Raw genomic sequence first — 21,311 nt, forward strand, 5'->3', positions numbered from 1 at the left:
TGTCACACCTCTGACAGCATGAAGACTGATCCTTTTATAAATATCAAGGCAGCTGAGCAGGACAGAGAGTTCCTTTATCTCTACAAAGAGGTGTACCAAGGGCAGGGTCAAAGCCAGGACAAAGATCCCACTGAAGAGAGAAAACGGAGTCTGTTCCATCTGCCGAACAGGCAATCGAGGTCCCAGAGGTCTTGACGACATCTTCCAGAGCAGATGGTACACACGTTTGCCCCCGTCATAAAGAAATCTCAATAAAGTGCCCACAGAATGCCAGACTTTAAGTTACACAACTTCCTGGTGCCCCCTCCAAGGAAAATAGAGGCCAGATATACCCTGAATGAGTCAACTTCTTTTATTGGGTTACTAACCATAAGTCAATTAAATGTTAGGAAATGTCTACCAAAAAATGATGCCTTTGGTTCTGGAACCATCAGTCTGAGTTCTTTTTGACAGTAATTACATAACTGTGTCAGTTGTCTGTTAAGCAAATTCCCAGTTCACAATAATAAAATTATGTTATCAGGCAGCTCATCTAAAGAGAACCCATAGTAATGTGCAAGGCACTCTGGGAAATCTAAAAATGAGAAAGAGGTGTCTCTTCAAAAACATACAGTCTAGTAAGGGGCCAGACAGAGCACCAGAGAAAGAAAGAATTTCCACACTCGTCTCTGCAGCAGCTGGTGAGGTAGCTGGTATTGCAACCAATAAATATCTGTCTCAACAAATCTGCTATTTACCTTTAAAATGTTTACTTGTACACAAACTGAGAAACACCACATAGTCGACTATCTCATCAAATATAATCTAGTCAAATACTGCTTCTTAGTGTGACTTAATGAGTTTATATAGGATTTCAAAAAAACCTACACCATAGTGAATTAAAAATAGATCATTTTAATATACATATTTTCACTTCTGTTAATTCAACGCTGATTTCTATTATGCATGCATAGCCACTTGGTTGAACTTGCTTCCTATTTACTTATTTTCCAACATGCAGCAACCTTCGACAAGATGGCTAAGCTGAACTGGTTATTCTTAAAGAGTACAATGTACCCTGTCCTCAGAGTTTTATCAACTTTAATGTTTCCAAAGAGCCTGATGAGGCTGCTCAGCACGCTGGCTTTTCACTGAAATTTCCTATTTGGAGGATGGCAAGACAGACTAGGATCTTCCCAAGTCTCCTGGCTGCATGCATTCACATCACAGCTTGGTTGGGAAAGCAGTAGGGACTGAATAATAAGTAGATCTCCTCCAAACACAGCTGGGTGAGAGAGCTTCATTTTTAGAAAGTAAAGCGAATCATGAAAACCTCCCTAATGGTGTGATTTGCTCCAGGGTTCTTTTGATACTTAAGAAGGGAAATATTAATCCTTGTGCACAGTACTCTTATTTTCAGCTTTATAGAGTTTTCTTCTCCAGCCATCCTTCTGTAGTGAGGCAATTTATTGTACTTGCACGAAGATGTCTTTCATAATCGAGGTGGTGATAGCCTTCTCATTTCCTGCCAAATGGATCAGACCACACTTTTAACCCTATAGAAAGAAACATGAATCAAAACAGGATTCGCTTTTAAACTTCCTACCACTTCCCTCAACTGCAAACAAGCAAAATGCCAGCAGAATTGAGTTGTGCAATTGCCATGTAGTTCGAGACAGTGCAGGCAAGCAGGCAAGCTGCCGGAAGTCTGGGATGCTGCGGCTGGGCAGCCATGGCCACCATGAGAGACTTAAATGGCTCAGAAATTGCCCCACAACAGGAAGCTATGTATCTGGCCTAGTCAAAACATAAAGAAAAAAGTAAATAAGTTAAAAATTAAAAAAAGAATGGTGCCACAGATTACGAGAGTTTTGGTTAAAAAACTGGAAACCTCTCCTTCTCACCCAACTGAGATCATCTAAAAGTAACTAACCATTCAGCCACAAAGGGAACTTTGAGCTTCTGTAATAAAGCAGAATCGCGCATCAATTCAAATAGCTCGCAAGTAAACAGACTTCTTCCAGAGAGGGCAGGGTTTAAATAGGTGCTTGGTAAATCGGTCTGCAGAACAGCTATTCACCCTTGATACTCAATAGCACACTTGTTACATTTTTATGCCCATTTATCAAATGCACAAGAGGAACGTGCAAACTTGCCCAAAATATTCTGGGGTGAAATGCTAAAATGAAGTCTTGGGGTGGCTCCTATGAAATGGCAACTTCTGAACGATGAATGGCATAATCACCAGCTAGCCTCCGCACTCAAAAGATTTCCTCCACTGCAGGGCAAGCACGCGCACCCCACACAACAGCACGAATGCAATTCTGTTTTGAATTTTAAGTTTACCTGGTGGCTGCACATCTTCTTGAATAATACCAGCTCTATTTACGGCTTGCTCCTTCTCTGAAAAACACAACAGAAAAATTGCTCTTTACAAAGGTGGGGGGTGGACCATGGTGGAAGAAATCTTTCTATTTACGTGGGCCAATGACATGGGACAATTCAGAAACAATATATACAGGACGCCGATACTCAAAGCTTTTAGGTTATGGAAGTTAGATCCTACAGAGCAGAAAGATTGGGCATTTTCAATAAAAGCAAAGAAAGCCGTACTTCAAAAGAAAAGCTCCCGACTCACATCTTTTCTCGGTGATCTCAGCATTTTGGTAAGGCAACAAAACAACGGAAAAAGAACAATTTTGAAAGAGCTGGTGGGCGTGATATATTATGAGGGGAAGGCTGCTGAATTGAAGGAACAAGTACAATTAACAAGAAAACGATGTAGTTTCTATGTCTCAAATGTGCTCCGCTGAAGGACTAAACCCAGAGCTAAATATGCTATGTTTTTGATAGGAAATAGAGCAGAAAATTAATCTTGGGGTGGGTGGCTTTGGTTTGGATAATTGAAGCTTCCCTAATTGACTGCAGGTGCTGTGCCAATTAGTAAGCGCGTTCCAGCTACAGCAGCTCAGCCCATCTCTTTGGAGATGTCCAACAGGCAAGGGCCAAGAGAAATTGGGCATTTTATGTCTGTGGGCTTCAAGTGTTCTGACACATCTTTCTAAGTGGTTTAGAGTATGCCCAAGGTCTGCGAAAACAAAGACTTATTATTTTAAGTATCTTGACAAACAAATGGCGGCTTTTCAGGGGAAAGACTTGGAGCCAAAGGATGTTTACTACTAAATTATAGTAATTAAATGTTGTAATCAGACCTTTGTCTTAATCAGGCTGACAGTATTTCTTGAAATCCACATTTAGCTCTTATTTAATATTAGGCCGTTTCCTTTATTCTGGCTTCTGGATTCTCATAAAGTTACAAGAAGCATAAAGGTACAAAAAACAGGGATTTGCCAAATCGAATATTCATTGAACTTGTTTCTCCCGTGATGTGACAGAAAGTCAATCCTAAGTGACCTACCTATAGTTTTATCAATGCTAAGTTTTGCTTTGGCAAATAAAACAATGGGCAATAGGGACTATGTGAATCTTGGTATCTAATTCTAAGACAGACAGACGGAAGACGCAGCATAAAGAAGCCCATTACAGACAACGGCCTGATGGCTTCCCCGGACCTCTCTGAAAAGTAGTAGCAGGCAAGCAATAACCAAGACCCTCGGGACCAAGATATGCCAAAAGGCTTCTGCCATCTAGAGTGGATAATGGAGCTCTCGGGTGTCGGATTTTCTAAAATAACTCCAGCACAAAAGGTGATCTCATTTCCTAAGACATTAAATTCCTGTAGGATTGAGCCCTACCATACTGTCAACATGTAAGGTCTCATGGGACGGACGTGTCTCAAATATGCTCTTAGAAAATGCCAACCAGGAGTAAGACTGCAGTACCATCCATGGTGCCAGGAACAAAAATAGATATGATTTCCCATGCCTAGAAGGTCCGTTTGCCAGTATTATGGAAGAGGTGAGGGTTTTTTTATTTTTAAAGATTTTATGTATTTATTTTAGAGAGAGGGAGCACGCACACACGCAGGCGGGGTGAGAAGCAGCAGGAGAATCTCAAGCAGACTCCGCACTGAGCGTGGAGCCCAACGTGGGGCTCCATCCCACCACCCTGAGACCATGACCTGAGCTGAAATCAAGAGTCAGATGCTTAACCAACTGAGCTACCCAGGCGCCCCTGGAAGAGGTGAGTTTTTAAAAAAATAATCAATTGCCAGAAAGCTTTCTAGCCATAGATTTAAGAAAATCAGACAGCCTGGTGTACTGAACACATTCCCCAAGAGGCAGCAGGTACTGCGAAGATGCTGGCAGACTGCCAAGCACCAAAGGAAGTTGACTTTTGATAGCAAGGACAGAATGTCTAATTGTATCCTAACCTCTTACAATGCAATAGAGAACCAAGTGAAGAGAAAGGAATCCCTGTCTTCACACTTTCTTGCTAATTGCTAATGAGGTTCGAGAAAGGCTAAGGATTTATTTAAAATAGACCATAATCTCTTTATAATCCTTGTCCTTATGCGACCACCTCATTTTTTTTTTTGGCTTGGACAAGCAATTTAAACCGATTTGCTGAACTAGTTCCTATCAAGTGATAACTGGTATTAGCATCCTATCTACATCCCCTGGTTCTTTAATCCATTAATGTTTTATAAGTACTGTAAAGCCAAAGCAGTCTTATATAAATTCATGATATGACACAAAGGCACTTTAAAATTTGTGAATGCAGAATATGCCCAAAGGAAAACAAACCGGTCCCTCAGGATTTAGCAGTATGTCTTGCTGAAGTTGACAGTAAGTTTCTATTTTGCTCTCATTAGAGAAACAGCAAGTGTCTATAAACCTCAGGAAAAGGACAACGCTGAAGTCAGAGGTTTAAATATGTGAACAAGTCAGGATAAGCTAATTACTGCCTTTTCAGTAGTGAGCATGTTTCTATCAGGAGTGCAATGATTAAGATGCAAACATGCAATACTGGGCCTGGAGCTTCGTGATGCCGGTTAGAAAAGTCCCCATCCCAGTGTCTCAGCAAGCCCGACTCTGCCCCCTGGTGCTAAGGCAGTGGTGTGATTTGTAGTTTTAATTGAGGATCATTATCTCATCAAAGGGCCAAAGTGTTATTATTAGAACTGGTAATGCATGTGGGTGGGCTGATTCTCCGACTGTAGTGACAGAATCCACCTGATAATTTCTAAGTCTCTGAAAATGAAAACATATCTTTATACTAAATGTCCATGCTGTCCAACAGCTCTACTGTGTGACTTGTTACTCGACACCCACGACCACGCAGCAAAGAAGACAGTGCTCCCCAGCGCCCACTGACAGCAGACTGCCTGAGCGTGCTCGAGTCGTGGGCCAGCAGCTAGAAACCGAAAAGCAGGTGCCGAAGCTCAGGACCCCAGCACCCTGCCCAGTGAGATGGCCTCAGTCAGGACCCCTCCCTGCCATCTCTTCTTGGCAACAGTTAAAAAATACAAGCAACTCGGAACCTGAAGTAATTGGACAAATGGCAACATGTGATGGACTGTATATGAGATAATAGCATTGTGTCAATATTACATTTCCTGGCCTGGATAACTGCATTTTGGTTATGTAAAAGAATGCCCTTGTTCCTAGAAAATCCATGCTGAAGTGTTTGGGAAGGCAAGCTCACAGTGTCCTGAACTTGCTCTCAAATGGTTCAACAGAACAATAGAAACAATTATACGTATATTACATTTATATATGTATGTATATGTATATATATGTATATGTATACGTATGTATGCATGCAACACATGGGGGGAAGCAAATGCGGCAAAACGTTCTCCGGTAAATCTAGGTGACAAATAAATGGGGATTTATCATACTATTCTTAGGTCTCTTCTGTTGGTTGGGATTATTATTTTTTTTTTTAAAGATTTTATTTATTTATTTGAGAGAGAGAGAATGAGAGAGAGCACATGAGAGGGGGGAGGGTCAGAGGGAGAAGCAGACCCCCTGCCGAGCAGGGAGCCCGATGCAGGACTCGATCCCGGGACTCCAGGATCATGACCTGAGCCGAAGGCAGTCGCTTAACCAACTGAGCCACCCAGGCGCCCGGGATTATTTTTTTAATAATTGAAATACACAACTGCAAAATAAGTTTTTAGGAAGCCCTTATACTTCCTGGTGACTGCTCCGTGATGATTACTTCAAAGTACCTTTTTTTAAACAGCAAATAAAAAAATTAAGAACTACTTTTTCAGTGTTCCCATTCTGCGGCTGTTGCCTAGCCACGTACTCTGTCGGTCTGTGGGGTCATCCAGGACGGGATGTGCCCTGGTGCCCCACCGAACCAGCGGCAGATGGGACCACACGGCCGTGGTGGCAAGTGTGAACCAGTGGCTGAGGGGAACCAAAGGGTCACTGGAGGCACCGACTCCTCCCAACACTAGAAACACTTTTGCTTCCTCATCAGAGAGTCTGGCTGAACCCAGGGAGCTCCGTAATGCTGGACAGAAAGTAAGACTTTAGTCTTTCCCTGCGCTGCACCGGACTCTCCAGTGAAAGAAATAAAAAGCATATTCTAGCCCCTGGCATGGGATAGGGAGAATGCCCTTCCGAGGTAAGAAGTATTCCTGGGTCAAGCGATTTCTCACAACCCTGTTCCGACTCCGTACAGCAGACATCCGGAGGGTGGGGGGGGGGGCCGCAGAAAGTGCAGCAATAAGAGAAGGCGACCATGTGGGAGGGGGACTGAGATCTCCTCACAGCAATCCCGCAATCCTGCGGTCTTTCCCTTCACTAGTAAACACTCTTTGCTGTCTTAAAGGCACGTGAAACAGGGCATCAATAGCAGACAAAGTCGGGGAGTTAGGGTCTCATGTCCACCCAGCCATTAATGTGCTCAGTGACTCTGGACAAGTCACCTAAGTGAGGGGACTGAAGGAGCATGGGTTTTCTGGCAAAACTCTTAGGATTTTATGCTTCTGCGCGTCTAATTAAAAGTTAAAAATGAACAGGATCCCCGAAAATGATCCTATTCTGTCTCATCTCACAGGCTGGTATAAAACACAGGTTTTTTTAAAAGGCCATATTCAGGATCACGGTCTAGTTCTAGGACACAAAGCCAGACTAGGCTCTGAGCTACAGCAGCTGTACTCTCCCCGAAACGTGGGCTCGTCCAACAAACCACGCGGTACCAGCAGGATGAAAGCTAAAAAGCATCATCTGGGATTCCCTCCAGGAGCACAACAGAACCGTCCCCACACTTCCAGTTTGGGCTCGCTGACCACCAATGCCAACGCCGTCTCCCCAGGGCTCATCTCGGGACTGAAGTGTCACATGGAGAACCGACCTTGTCATCCCTGTAACGCTTAGGAAAGTCTGGCTGAGTTAGTGGAAGAGCTGAAGATCACACTGAATGTCAACATGAAATCCAAGAAGGCAGTCTTGTCAGAGAGGCTTGCCTGCTTTTAAGGTATGGGAGATCTCCTTGATCTTATTTTATCTAAGCAGCCTTCCCTTTCTCTCCTGCTGCCTCGAGGCTTATTCCGGCAGAGATCCTGTAACAGAGCTGTCCCCACACTCCCCGTGCCCGGGCTGGCCAGCATCAGTCAGGCTGGCCCCGCTGCAGGGCCGGCACCGGCCTGACACTCAGGCCCGACATGGGAAGGTGGGCTCCTCCTGGGCCAGCCACTGGCCCCTCTTAAGGACTGGATGTCTGGCCTACCTTGCCCTGCACTTCCAAGAACTGTGGCCTTCTCCTCGGTCTGCCCAGAGTCCTGGGGAATACTAATGTCTGAAGGATGGTCGGGAGAGGAAGACCCAAGAGAGGCTGAGAAGGAGTGGCTGAAAGGCAGGAGCAAAAGAGCAAAGGCAAGACGACTGGCAGCGGGGGTGGTCACAGAAGCTCAGGGAAGACAGTGTTTCAAGAAGAGAGAGGCTGGCCGGGGGCTGTGCCTCTCACTCACAGATGACTCACTTCCTGTGTTACAATGAGAACGGAAGTCATCACCTGGAAGTGCCCACAACTCCCCAACATAGGACCTATATTTAGCTGCATCCCTACCTGCCCTTCCTCCTGAGCCGGTGGAAGAGGTGTCCTGCCTTTTGTCCAAGGCTTTTCTGCATCTGATCTCAAGATCCCCTACCACCTGTCACTCTATGGATTATCTTCCTCTTTGTCCAGAGACTTCTTGGCTGTTCCATCTCTCCCTAAAACAAAACTCTCCCTAGACCCTCTGACCTGCTGCAAATATACTCTATCACTCTCCTCTCTACACAAATACCTTTAAGGAGCCAATTCAGTGGAGCAGCCTGTTCTCTGCCCACGACCAAACTACTAAAAGCATTCTCAACAAGGTAACTCTGACCTTCACCTTCTTTTTCATAAATCAACTGAATATTTTCACTTATCTGTCTCCAAGAAGCCCAACCCTGCTGACCATACCCCTTTTCTTTCTTTTTTTTTTTTTTTAAAGATTTTTATTTATTTATCTGAGAGAGAGAGAATGAAGAGAAAGAGAGCATGAGGCGGGGAGGGTGAGAGGGAGAAGCAGACTCCCCACCGAGCAGGGAGCCAGATGCAGGACTCGATCCTGGGACTCCATGATCATGACCTGAGCCGAATGCAGTTGCTTAACCAACTGAGCCACCCAGGCGCCCACCATACCCCTTTTCATCAAGAGTTGTTTTCATGGGACTTGAGACTGCAGCCTCTTCTGGTTTTGACCCTCTTGCTCTGGCCGCTTCTCCGTCTCCTTTGACGGCTCCCTTTCTTCTGACCGCTTGCTCTTCCAATACTGTGTTCACCAGTGTCCTGTCTTAGGCCAGCTGGTCTCTTGCAGTTTCCCAGTGCTGCCTGGGAGCCCTTTCCTTTGATGACTCTGCCTCCCATCCCGCGCTGATCCAGCGCCCCATCCCTAGCTCTAGCTCAGGCCCAGGACCTCAGCTCCAGACTAGCACATCCTGGGGCCTGTAAGCAATCTCCACAAGCACATCCAGATACCTAAAACACAATACATCCAAAATTGAACTAGCTCATCCTCCTCACTCCCAAAACCAATTCCTTCTTGTGTTTCTTAGTTAATGACCAGCGCCACCATCTCTTCTGCTGCTGGAGCCCGGAAATTGTCATTCTCCTTCGTCTCCTCCCTCACCCTGTAGAGTTTACTTCTTAAATACAGCTCCCCAATTCAGTACTTCTCCGCAGTCCTATAACCACCACTGGTTCGGGCCACAGTCACCTCTCCCTACTCTCCTGTGACCGCGGCAAGTACAGCCTTCCTCTATCTGGAAATCTTGTTGACCCCGCGTGAGAGTGAATCCGGTCACCTCACTCTCCCGATTAAAATACTTCCATGAGCCTCCACGGGTTAGACACTGGGGACAGCAGAGGACTGTGGAAGTATTTCAGTCAAGCAAGCAAGATGATAAATTCAAAGAACAAATGGCATGACAACAGACTTTCCAACAGCCACGGGGAAAACCAGAGTTCTAGACATTTTCTGACAAACAAGGATGACTTTTGCCAGTGACAAACGCTCATGAAAGAAATATTGTCAGATGCACCTCAGAATGAAGAAAACGGACGGTAGAAAGGAGATGTAGGGCTCGGTGAGTAAAGACTGTGGGCAAAGAGAAACAATCAGTGACTGCACAAAACCTTGCCGGTACTAGGTGACTGGGGAGGAATAAACATACGGCGGGGTGTGTGGTACAAGGACCAAGGCAGTCTCTGCAGGTCTCTGTATATTTTCCAGGAGGATAAAGATACTGACTAACTTTTGGGCGCCCAGGTGGCTCAGTCGTTAAGCGTCTGCCTTCAGCTCAGGTCATGATCCCGGGGTCCTGGGATCGAGTCCCACATCCGGCTCCCTGCTTGGCAGGAAGCCTGCTTCTCCCTCTCCCACTCCCCCTGCTTGTGTTCCTGCTCTCGCTCTCTCTCTGTGAAATAAATAAAATCTTTAAAAAAACAAAAAAAAAGATACTAACTTTAAACAGTAATCACGAAAGAATAAAAACAGAATGTAAAACTTTCAAAAGAAGAGAGGAGAAAAAGAAAGAAAGCTTGAAGCTGCAGAAAAGGAGAAAAAAAGGAGTTATAGAAATAGAAGAATAAATAGAAAACACAAAGTAAGATGGGGCAAATAAATATAAATGTATCAGTAAACATACATGAAAATGAGCTCAATCCAACAGTTAAATGATCAGATTGGATTAAAAAATCCAGTGTAGGCTGATTATGAGATTTAAAGACAGATGCCAAGGGGCACCTGGGTGGCTCAGTCGGTTAAGCATCTGACTCTTGATTTTGACTCAGGTCAAGATCTCAGGGTTGTGAGATCGAGCCCTGGGTCAGGCCCCCACTCTGCGGGGAGTCTGCTTGTCTCCCTCTCCCTCTGTCCCTTCCCCAACTCTCTCTCTCTCAATTAAATAAATCTTTAAATAAATAAATAAATAAATAAATAAATAAATAATAAAGGCACCAAATATAAGAGGATAGATATACCAGGAAAATACTAACCAAAACAATGCTGGGAACTCTAATGCTGATAAAATAGAGCTAGGGAGGAATAGTAGGGATAAAGAGGACCCTTCATACAATGATAATTGGAAAAAAAATCTCCAGAATATTCTCTATTGTGTGCACCTAATAATATGGCCTAAAGATACCTAAGTAACAGAATTAAGAAGCTTGGTCTGGAATCGACACACACAGAACTCTGTACCCAATGATGACATACACTCACTTCAAGCACAGAAGGAACATTTCCAAAATTGACCTGTACTAAGCCACAAAGCAAATCTTGACCAATATCAAAGAATCAAAATCATATAGTCTTCGTTCTTTAACCACAAATGCAAATAAGCTAGAAATCAGCAACAAAAGAAGAACCAGAAAGACCACTGTGGCCACTGGGTAGAGAATGAGTAATAGCTGGGGCCTGGTGGAAGCAGGGAGACCAGCTCAAGAGTCCAAGGAGCGGGTGAGGGAAGTGGGCTGGATGACGGTGGGGACATTGAGATGGACAGAATGCTCTTACCCATCTTGTGCGGTTACGTACACCCAGCACCTAGCACAGTACCAGGTACACAGCCATCGCTAAAACCCGGGTTATAAAACATGCAAAAGAAGCTCAATAAATACTAGTTCAAGTGCTGAAATGAATTGCAGCTCCATCCTCCCAACAGACAGGCCAGATTTCCATGGCTCAATCACCAATACCTCACCTGCCCGGACCCCAGTTCACTGCCAAGTCAGCCAGCCCTGCTTAAATCTCTTTGTCTCACACCCCTGTCCTATGGCTCCTTATTTTTTAAACATTTTTATGGGATGCCTAATATAAAACTATACTGTTTCCACACCTGTTATCTCATTTAATACATCCTAAAACCTATAAATTGAGTCCTGCAAACTCCACTGCTATAGATGAAGAAACAGGCTGGGCTCTAGGAGGCTAAGTGACTCACCTTAAGATCCTTCTCTAGGGCGCCTGGGTGGCTCAGTTGGTTAAGTGACTACTTTCAGCTCAGGTCATGATCCTGGAGTCCCAGGATCGAGTCCCGCATCGGGCTCCCTGCTCGGCAGGGAGTCTGCTTCTCCCTCTGACCTTCCCCCCTCTCATGTGCTCTCTCTCTCTCTCTCATTCTCTCTGTCTCAAATAAATTAAAAAAAAAAAAAAAAAAAAGATCCTTCTCTAGTAGGGATTTAGACCCTCACCTGCCCTGCTCCCCCATCACAGCCCCTCAGAGACAGTATGGTGCCGTGGTGTAGTGACTGAGTGCACTGGTTCAAATCCCAGATCTGACTCACTGCCTGTGGGTCCTTGGATAAGTCATTTAACTGTTCCATACCTCAGTCTGTCTACACATAGAATGGGGGTGATGATCACACAGCAACTACAACAAACGGTTATGAAAACTACATGGGTTATTATATATGAAGTGCTTGGGGTACACAGCACAAGTCCACACTTTCATCATCTGATCTAGACGAGCATGTCTCAACCTCGGCACCACGCCTAGCCTGGGCCGGATAATTCTCTGTCATGGGGGGCTGTCCTGTGCACTGCGGGTTTAGAACCATCCCTGGCCTCCATCCACTAGATGCCAATACCACCCTCACACCACCCCCCTCCACCCCCAGCCGTGACAAGCAAAAATGTCTCCAGATAGAACCAAATGTCCCCTGGGGGACAAAATCATCCCCACTGGACAGACACTGCTCTAGTCTTCACACTGGAAACTTTTCCAGCAGCATCCAAAGCAGAGCCCCCGGTCCCAAGTTCAATTCTGGATGCCCTAATAAGACAGCCTGGGGCACGGATCCGGTCAGGATGATGGAACCAGATTGTGCAGGGCTTCACACCATCCTCTGTTTACCCCAACTCGTGGCGCATGGACATAGGCTGGAAGGCAGAATGCACAGAGGCCATTTTAATCCTGGATGATGAAAGAAGCTACCAGGAAATGGGAGCGTGTACTGAAAACGCTCTGCCTCCAGAAACCAAATGTTGTAGCATTTACACAGAGCTTTTGCCTTCAAATCGCCAAGCTTTCAGCCTCTGCTAATATTCTCCAGGGGGCAGGGTTGGCCCTCTTCCATCTTCAAGATGATTCAGGTTTCCTGGAGAACAAAATGAGCCTCTAATGCCTAATATTTTCTCTCTGACAGATGGTTTCAGATGTATCAAAGTGCTAATCCTTGCTGAGGTATAGGTCTCAAGGAAGGAGAGTTTGGCTTTTAGGATGACAGAACTTGAATGATTAAGGAGGAAAATTACTCCCAGGATATTCACCATTGTCATGTGAGCAACCCGCTTAAAATAAAGGAAGACAGCAGAATCTGAAAAAAAGATCTGAGGGAAAACTCAAAAACCCAGGTTAACAGTTCAGGTTTGACACATTTCCGCTCAAAGCTGTCTCTGGGAGTGGAAATGAAGTGCAATAAAAACACCTTCAGGCTCAGGATGATTAGGGCTCCATCTGCCTCCCTCCAATATCACCATTCCCAGCTTCCATGTGTGGGAGAAGCCCTGCAGACACAGGCCAGGGTTGGAGTATTTGCCTTGCAACTTACTAGCTGTGTGACCTTGGGCCTGTTACACAATCTGAGCCTCAGTTTTCCCGCCCGTGAAACGCGCATTTAATACCTACCTTAAAGCGAGATCCAATGTACGCCTGACACGTAAGCGTTCCGCGAATGCTACCTGTGAGCATGACCTAGTATTTAGTGTCAACCTACTATGTGCCAACTGCTCTCGTTACCACCTGTGAGTCTCAATGAAGACTAAACGGTCTTATTTTACCGATTACAAATAGCTATTTATGGATGAGGATGCTGAGTACGAGAGATTGAGTCACACTTGTCCAAGGTCACAAAGCCACACACATCAGGATTCGAACCCGGGTCTGCCTGACTCCTGAGCCAAGCTCTTTCCACGGCCCCACGAGCAGGTGCGGGGCGGAGGGGAGGGGGGTATTACTGAGACCAGGCCACCGCGCGGGGTCACAGGTCACTCACGGTATTCGTCCAGCCGCATTAGGGGCCGGAAGTAGATAGGGTAGAAGGCGGCGCCGATCAAGGAGATGAAGCCGCCGAAGATGAGCACGGTGCGCAGGTTCCGGGACATGGCGCCGGGCACGGGGCTGCCCCGACCCGCTGAGAGGCCCGCACGCTGCGAGTCCCGGTTCGCGCCGCCGGGCCGTGACCCCCCTCGGAAGAGGCGGAGCGGCTTTCGCTTCCGGGCCTTGGAGGCGGGGCTAGGAGGAGGGGCGGGGCGAGATAGGGCAGGGGAGCGGGTCGTGGGCGGAGCTATGGGGTGGGTGGAGCCGGCAGGGGCGGGGCCTCGGTGTCGCGCCGCGCTTCCCCAGCGTTCCCTCGCTGGGGCTTGCGCCTGCCCCGCGCCGGCGGCGTGGTGAGAGGAGTTCTTGCATCGCTGGGTTCTGCGGGCCCTCTTCTGGCTCCTGCCCTGCCCGCAGCCCGGTTCCCACTCAGTGCACCATTCTCCTGACCTCTTTTATCACCCCCCTCCTTTATCAGCCACGCTTTCTCATTCTCCCCACCCCTTATTTGATTTTAGTGACTTTCTACCTCGAGCTGCGTGCTCTCTGTGACTCGCTGATTTAATCCTCATAGTATCAGTTGGCCCGTTTTACAGGTCAGGGAACCCCGGCTTGGCCGCGCGGCTTTGGACAAGTCATTGGGTCTCCTTGAGGGCTGCTGGAAGGGATGAGAGGCAAAAGGGCAACTCGCCTGCCCCAGGATGGCCTGCAGGGGGCTTCTAACCCGAGCCACGGGGACTTCTGGACCAAGACTAGCGGGGGAGCAGTGATGTTTCAACGTCCAAGCTACCGGTAGATTTGTTCTGACTCCGTGTTTCTATCCCCCTTCTCTCTCTCCGTTCCCTTTGCTGAATGCCTGGGTTACGAATGAGGATGGGGAATAAAAAGAGTCAGTGCAAGGCAGAGAGCCAGCGGCCAGTCCCACTGATGGGACCTTGGGGCTTTGCCTTACTGCCTGGGGTGAGGGCCACTGAGGACAGACATCCTCTTCCCCTTCCTATGATCTTCATTCTCCATCCTTCCGGATGCGCTGTGGGGGCATATGAGCTACCCAGAGGTATTGAGCAGCTGAGATTAAGGTTCCTTGGGCCTTCACTCAGTCCTTTATAAATAAGGATGCTACCAGCAGCTGGGGGCTGGGGAGCAAGAGGATATTCATCCTGACCCCAGCAGTATTATTTAGTCTGGAAAAGATCTACGATCTTTCAGAAACGGTGTGGAGAGCACAGGTTTCCTCTCCCTCTGTAGTTCTGAAGTTGAGTCAAGCTACTTTCTACCTCAGTGGTTCCAGAAGCATATAAATCAGGTGTTCGATCAGTCAGCAGATTTATGGACTATCTGCCATGCCCCAAACACCAGGCACAGTGCGACGAGGGACACCAAGATGAGTAAGACGTGACCCTTGCTCTCTGGGATCCTGCCACGTGGATGAAGAGACAGGACATCTACATAAAAATAACTAATGACCCAGCACAACTTGTTGCCAATGAGTGATAGGGTCCTGCGGGCTGCAGAAGTTCGGTGGAGAAAGACAGATGGCTGTAGGGTGAGGCAGGGCTCCTCGGAGGCTTGCAGGAGCTTGTTAGGGTGAGAACAGAGGACTTCCCAGCAGAGAGGGGAGCTGTGAAGCATGCTTTCTGTCACATGCTATAAAACCCCAGGTGTGGTGCCTGTTTGTCATTTTAGCAACTCAGTGTCCACTTATCTTTCTGTTAATAGCCCCAGAATATCTTTTGGCAAACCACTCCTCTCCCATTCTCAATCCATGACATAAACTGGGCTTCTCCTCTGCGCGCCCCCTGCCCCTGCAATGATTTTTTTTCCAGCTCTGAGAGTTAAGCACACCACAGGGATTGGCTGGGACTGATCATCCAACGTAGCTGCATCCTCCTGGCTACATGACCCACGTTGAGCCAATCATAGTCTCTCCCAGCTGCTGGAAATCTGGGTGTGAACTTGAGGGGATTAGATGCTCGAGCCACTGGGCACCACCATTTAGAGACTGAGAATGAGGACAGTACAGCAGAAGGAAGCTAAGAAGTGGAGAGAAGTCAGTTGCTGACATTACATTTGAGCTCCTGGAGCCAGCTGTTCCTGGAAAGGATCTGCCCTTGGACTTCTCAGCCCTTCTTCACTGAAGCCGGTTTGAGTTGTTTTTTCTGTTTGTTTGTTTTTTTTTACAACAGGAGTTCCAGATGAAGTTACCACGAGTGTGATTTCATTTGCTTAACAATTCCATGAACTGCAAGTCAAGGATTACCCTATTTTATAGACCAGGTCACTGAGATGCAGTGACCTTTCTTAGGATCACACACCATTAGCTGAGCCAGGAGCAGGCTTTAGTTTTCATGACTCCTGATCTGACAGGCTCCTCCCTGAGACCTCGCTGTCTCCATGAGCAAAGTCGCCAGGATGGCTGGTTGGGCCGTGCCCACAGAGCCCCTGAAAGCCAGGGTGTCCTGATGAGCTACCAGCCGTGCCTCCAAGGCAGAGATGGACTGATGTGGGGCAGATGAGCCATCCCCCTCTCCGAGTGGCGAGTAACCTGGTGGTTTCTCTGTTCCCTCCTGTGAATCTAAAGGGTTTAGTCTGACCAGTGGCCAGGCCACAATCCATACAGATACAATAATCACCTTATTTGCATCATCACACCAAAAATTCGTTACTTATCACTTGCTTGCCACTGAGTCCCACCAAATATAGGTTCATCTCTTGGATCCCAATGTTCTCCTCGTTTCTGAGGGTCCCACTGACTCACAGATTCAGTCAGCAAATACTTGTGTGCTGACTCCAGCAAAGCACTGCACTACTTGATTGGGAACACAAAAAGGAAGCATCAGTATTTGTGTATTTGACAAAGGCTTACTGAGCCAAGCACCGTGTGCCAGGCACATTTCAAATGCTGGTGAATGCAGCCAGCAGTGAATTAACAAGAGAGTCTGTTGTCCTCATAGCATCTCTAGTGTGGTAGAGGGAAAAGATGCGACAGTGGATAGTAATTGCTTTTTGGTCCCTCAACCTTCCCTAATAATAGCTCCTGATTCCCCATTTGCATAGGGAGGAGCTGGGGGCTTAGCAAGAATGACTAGCTCAATAGCTACTAAATGGCAGTCAGGATTCGAATCCAGTCTGGCTGGCTCCGGAGACCTGCAATTATCACCAATCTACACTGCCTTGCAAAGTCAGTGAGTTCATATTATCTGAGTGTGGGTCCAATTCCAACCTGGTCCAATTGTTCCTTTTCTCCCAGAAATAAGAATTGTGAGCATGGTGACATGCGGACAGACAGACAGCACTGTTGCCGTGGATTTCTTCCATTGCTAATGTCCTGATGAGATGATTGCTTATCTTCCACTTGCCTGTAATCCTAGAGAGTCTCTTATTCCCCCTTGCAGTCAGATTCTCAGTGGTTCATTATATTCTGCAGGCCACCCATATACTACCAGTAAAATTCCTTTGGATTTTAGTTCGTCAGAGTCTGTTTCGGTTGCATACCAACAGGAGACCGAATAGATGCAGAAAGTCCCACAATTACCTCCAACACATGACACAGACAAGGGGCTTGGGGCTTCATAGCTGGGCTAATGTTTGCAAAAGCCAAAGGAAATTTGGATCTGGGGGAAGGTCTTTGTGCAAAGGGGGAGAGAGCTCAAGGGATAGAAGGAGACAGGATGCAAGTCAAATATGTCAGGAGGCCTAGGGTGCGCATTTTCATCTCAATCACTGAGGAGAAAAAAAAAATTGGTTTGGGCTCCTATCTGGCACTTTCTCCTCTTCCCTTGGATGTGAAGATTGAATGCTTGCAGGGAGCAGACCACCAGTGGTGTCTCACATGGGGTTCAGACAGACATCAAAGTTAATCCGCTCTCTGATCTAAGCAAAATGGTGATGAGGGTTTCCTGGGACAGCAGGTCCACTAATTGTAGCACTGCAGCCCAGCTGATGTATTTTTAGAATATTGTGGATTTTCATAAAGTACACTGCTTTCTGCAGGAAAACAGTCAGACTAGAAGCTTGGGGTTTGGAATAGAGTGGGATCTAACGCAGGGTCCTCTGGACCTGAACTTTTAAGAATCAGAAAATAAGTATAGGAAACACTTCCCTGTTTGTATCAGGTGCTGTGACTCTCTGAGCATCTACTCATCTGTATAAATATTTCCGATTTCGATCATTTGTCAAGCTTTTCTTCTTTGATCTGTTCTTTACATCCAAGAGAGTTCCCCAAATATCTGTCTTGGCTTAACTCTTGCCACACCATGCATCCTATTGTTTAAACTAACATCTTTATGACTTCGTAGGGGCCAAGGGCAGGCAGCCCCAAGGTGGGCCACTTTGGCATGAACATTATTTTGAGTTAAAAGCAATCAGGGGCGCCTGGCTGCCTCAGTCCATGATGCGCGTGACTCTTGATCTCAGGGTTGTCCGTTCGAGCCCCATGTTGGATGTAGAGATTGCTTAAAAATTAAATATTAAAAAAGTTTTTTAAAAAAGCAATCCAAACCCAGCAGACTCAGGAAAAGTTTTTTACCTCCCCCTCAATTGCCTGCCTGTACCAGGAAGAACACTGTTCGCAAAGATTCCTCTACCTAAGAAACTGATACACATAACAGGGCACCTTTGTTTTCCAAAGATCTTCTGCTAACGGGCCTTGTTCCCTCTGTGTCATCGGATCCCTGCCCCTCTCCTTAGCTCATGTGTTACTTCCCCTCATTGTCTTTGGGATTTCCCTGTGTGGATTCCCTGTAACTACCCTATTAAATTGAGTTTCTCTTGCTAATCTGTCTCATGTCGATTTGATTCCTAGTCCTGCTCAAAGGTCCATGAAGGGGAGTGTAAATTCCTCCTCCCCAACAACTTCAGCAGCTACGTGTCTAGACCAGCCTTTCTGTTGGAACTCCAGCCTCCTATGCCTGGGGAAAATCCTCAGGTTCAAGACCCACTTGCTTCTGCCCTCTCCCCTTGACTCTCCCTGCGGCTGGTTGGGTTAGAGGCATTATCAGCTCCCCCTAGCCATGGCTTCCTAACTTGTCTCGTGGTGCCATCCCCTTCCATCACTAAACTGTCTCATTCATGGAGTACCCGAAGATTCATGGAGGACCCAAAGTACCTCTGGAAACAAACATCTGGTTCATCAGTGCTCTTCTCAGAAGACTTCAGTGTCTCCCTAAAGTATGAATTACTCAGCCTGGAACTCAGGGGGGTTTTTTTTGTTTTTTTTTTAATTATTATTTTTTAAATTTAAATTCAATTAATTAACATAGTGTATTATTAGTTTCAGAGGTAGAATCCAGTGATTCATCAGTTGCATATAACACCCAGTGCTCATTACATACGGTGCCCTCCTTAACGCCCATCACCCAGTTACCCCATCCCTCCACCTCCCTCCCCTCCAGCAACCCTCAGTTTGTTTCCTACAGTTAAGAGTCTCTTATGGTTTGTCTCCCTCTCTGATTTCGTCTTCTTTTATTTTTCCCTCCCTTCCCCTATGCTCCTGTTTTGTTTCTTAAATTCCACATATGAGTGAAATCATACGGTAATTGTCTTTCTCTGATTGACTTATTTTGCTTAGCATAATACCTTCTAGTTCCATCCATGTCATTGCAAATGGCAAAATTTCATTCTTTTGATGATTGGGAAATATTCCATTGTATATCTATACCACGTCTTCTTTAGCCATTCATCTGTCAATGGACATCTGGGCTCTTTCCATAGTTTGACTATTGTGGACATATTGTGGACATGCTGCTATAAACACTGGGGTGCAGATGCCCCTTTGGATCACTACATCTGTGTCTTTAGGGTAAATACCTATTCGTGCAATTGCTGGGTCGTAGGGTAGCTCCATTGTCAACTTTTTGAGGTACCTCCATAGTGTTTTCCAGAGTGGCTGCACCAGCTTGCATTCCCACCAATAGTGTGAGAGGGTTCCCCTTTCTTCACATCCTTGCCAACATCTGTTGTTTCCACTTGTTAATTTTAGCCATTCTGACTGGTGTGAGGTGGTATCTCATTGTGATTTTGATTTGTATTTCCCTGATGCCGAGAGATGTTGAGCATTTTTTCATGTGTCTCTTGGCCATATCTATGTCTTCTTTGGAGAAATGTCTGTTCATGTCTTCTGCCCATTTCTTGATTGGATTATTTGTTGTCTGGGTGTTGAGTTTGATAAGTTCTTTGTAGATTTTGGATACTAGCCCTTTATCTGATAAGACATTTGCAAATATCTTCCATTCTGTTGGTTGTCCTTTGGTTTTTATCGACTGTTTCTTTTTCTGTGCAAAAGCTTTTTATCTTGATGAAGTTCCAATCGTTCCTTTTTGCCTTTGTTTCCCTTGCTTTGGGAGATGAGTCTTGCAAGGAGTTGTTGTGGCTGAGGGTTGCTGCCTGTGTTTTCCTCTAGGATTGTGATGGATTTCTGTCTCACATTTAGGTCTTTCATCCATTTTGAGTCTATTTTTGTGTATGGTCAAGGAAATGGTCCAGTTTCATTCTTTTGCATGGGGCTGTCCAATTTTCCCAACACCATTTGTTGAGGAGACTGCCTTTTTTCCATTGGATATTCTTTCTTGCTTTGTTGAAGATTAGTTGACCATAGAGTTGAAGGTCTATTTCTGGATTCTCTATTCTGTTCCATTGATCTATGTGTCTATTTTTGCACAGTACCATATTGTCTTGATGATTGCAGCTTTGTGATAGAGCTTGAAGTCTGCCATTGTGATGCCACCAGCTTTGCTCTTCTTTTTCCACATTCCTTTGGCTATTTGGGGTCTTTTCTGGTTCCATACAAATTTTAGGATTATTTGTTCCAATTCTGTTAAAAAAGTTGATGGTATTTTGATAAGGATTACATTGAATGTATAGATTGCTCTAGGTAGCATAGACATTTTAACGATATTTGTTCTTCCAATCCATAAGCATGGAATGTTTTTCCATTTCTTTGTGCTTCCTCAATTTCTTTCATGAGTTCTATAGTTTTCAGAGTACAGATCCTTTGCCTCTTTGGTTAGGTTTATTCCTAGGTATTTATGGGTTTTGGTGCAATTGTAAATGGGATCAGTTCCTTAATTTCTCTTTCTTCTGTCTCATTGTTAGTGTATAGAAATGCAACTGATTTGTGTGCATTGATTTTATATCCTGCCACGTTGCTGAATTCCTGTATGAGTTCTAGCAATTTTGGGGTGGGGTCTTTTGGGTTTTCCACATACAGTATCATGTCATCTGCAAAGAGTGAGAGTTTGACTTCTTCTTTGCCGATTTGGATGCCTTTGATTTCTTTTTGTTGTCTGATTGCTGAGGCTAGGACTTCTAGTACTATGTTGAACAACAATGGTGAGTGTGGACATCCCTGCCGTGTTCCTGACTTTGGGGAAAAGCTCTCAGTTTTTTCCCATTGAGAATGATATTCGCTGTGGGCTTTTCATATATGGGTTTTATGATATTGAGGTATGAACCCTCTATCCCTACACTGTGAAGAGTTTTAATAAAGAAAGGATGCTGTACTTTGTCAAATGCTTTTTCTGCATCTATTGAGAGGATCATATGCTTCTTGTCCTTTCTTTTATTAATGTGGTGTATCACACTGATTGAATTGCAGATGTTGAACCACCCCTGCAGCCCAGGAATAAATCCCACTTGGTCATGGTGGATAATCCTTTTAATGTACTGTTGGATCCTATTGGCTAGTATGTTGGTGAAAATTTTTGCATCCATGTTAATCAGGGATATTAGTCTGTAATTCTCCTTTTTGGTGGGGCCTTTGTCTGGTTTTGGGATCAAGGTAATGCTGGCCTCATAGAAAGAGTTTGTGGACCTTGTGTTTTGATCCCCAAGCCACTGCTGCATCTGTGT

The 21,311-nt window shown here is 45.7% G+C and overlaps 1 protein-coding gene across 1 annotated transcript; it reads right to left on the minus strand.

The window, feature by feature from the left end:
• Positions 1-337: 337 nt before the first annotated feature.
• SMIM20 (small integral membrane protein 20) lies at positions 338-13,631 on the minus strand. The gene is made up of 3 exons (XM_006737192.3): positions 13,423-13,631; positions 2,326-2,382; positions 338-1,535 (listed from the first exon to the last, which is right to left on the minus strand). Exons 1-3 carry the CDS (start codon positions 13,529-13,531, stop codon positions 1,498-1,500), a joined length of 204 nt encoding a protein of 67 aa, XP_006737255.1. The 5' UTR covers positions 13,532-13,631; the 3' UTR covers positions 338-1,497.
• Positions 13,632-21,311: the final 7,680 nt, after the last annotated feature.

This window comes from Leptonychotes weddellii, chromosome 2, assembly GCF_054177405.1.
Source record: "Leptonychotes weddellii isolate Sample4059 chromosome 2, ASM5417740v2, whole genome shotgun sequence".
Classification (NCBI taxonomy): domain Eukaryota; kingdom Metazoa; phylum Chordata; class Mammalia; order Carnivora; family Phocidae; genus Leptonychotes; species Leptonychotes weddellii.

Excerpts from the sequence above, each read along its gene's own strand:
- SMIM20 (XM_006737192.3), bottom strand. The coding sequence starts at position 13,531 with ATGTCCCGGAACCTGCGCACCGTGCTCATCTTCGGCGGCTTCATCTCC. Across the intron at positions 2,383-13,422 it reads AATGCGGCTGGACGAATACC|AGAAGGAGCAAGCCGTAAAT; the intron begins GTGAGTGACCTG and ends TGTGTTTTTCAG. Across the intron at positions 1,536-2,325 it reads AGAAGATGTGCAGCCACCAG|GGTTAAAAGTGTGGTCTGAT; the intron begins GTAAACTTAAAA and ends TTCTTTCTATAG.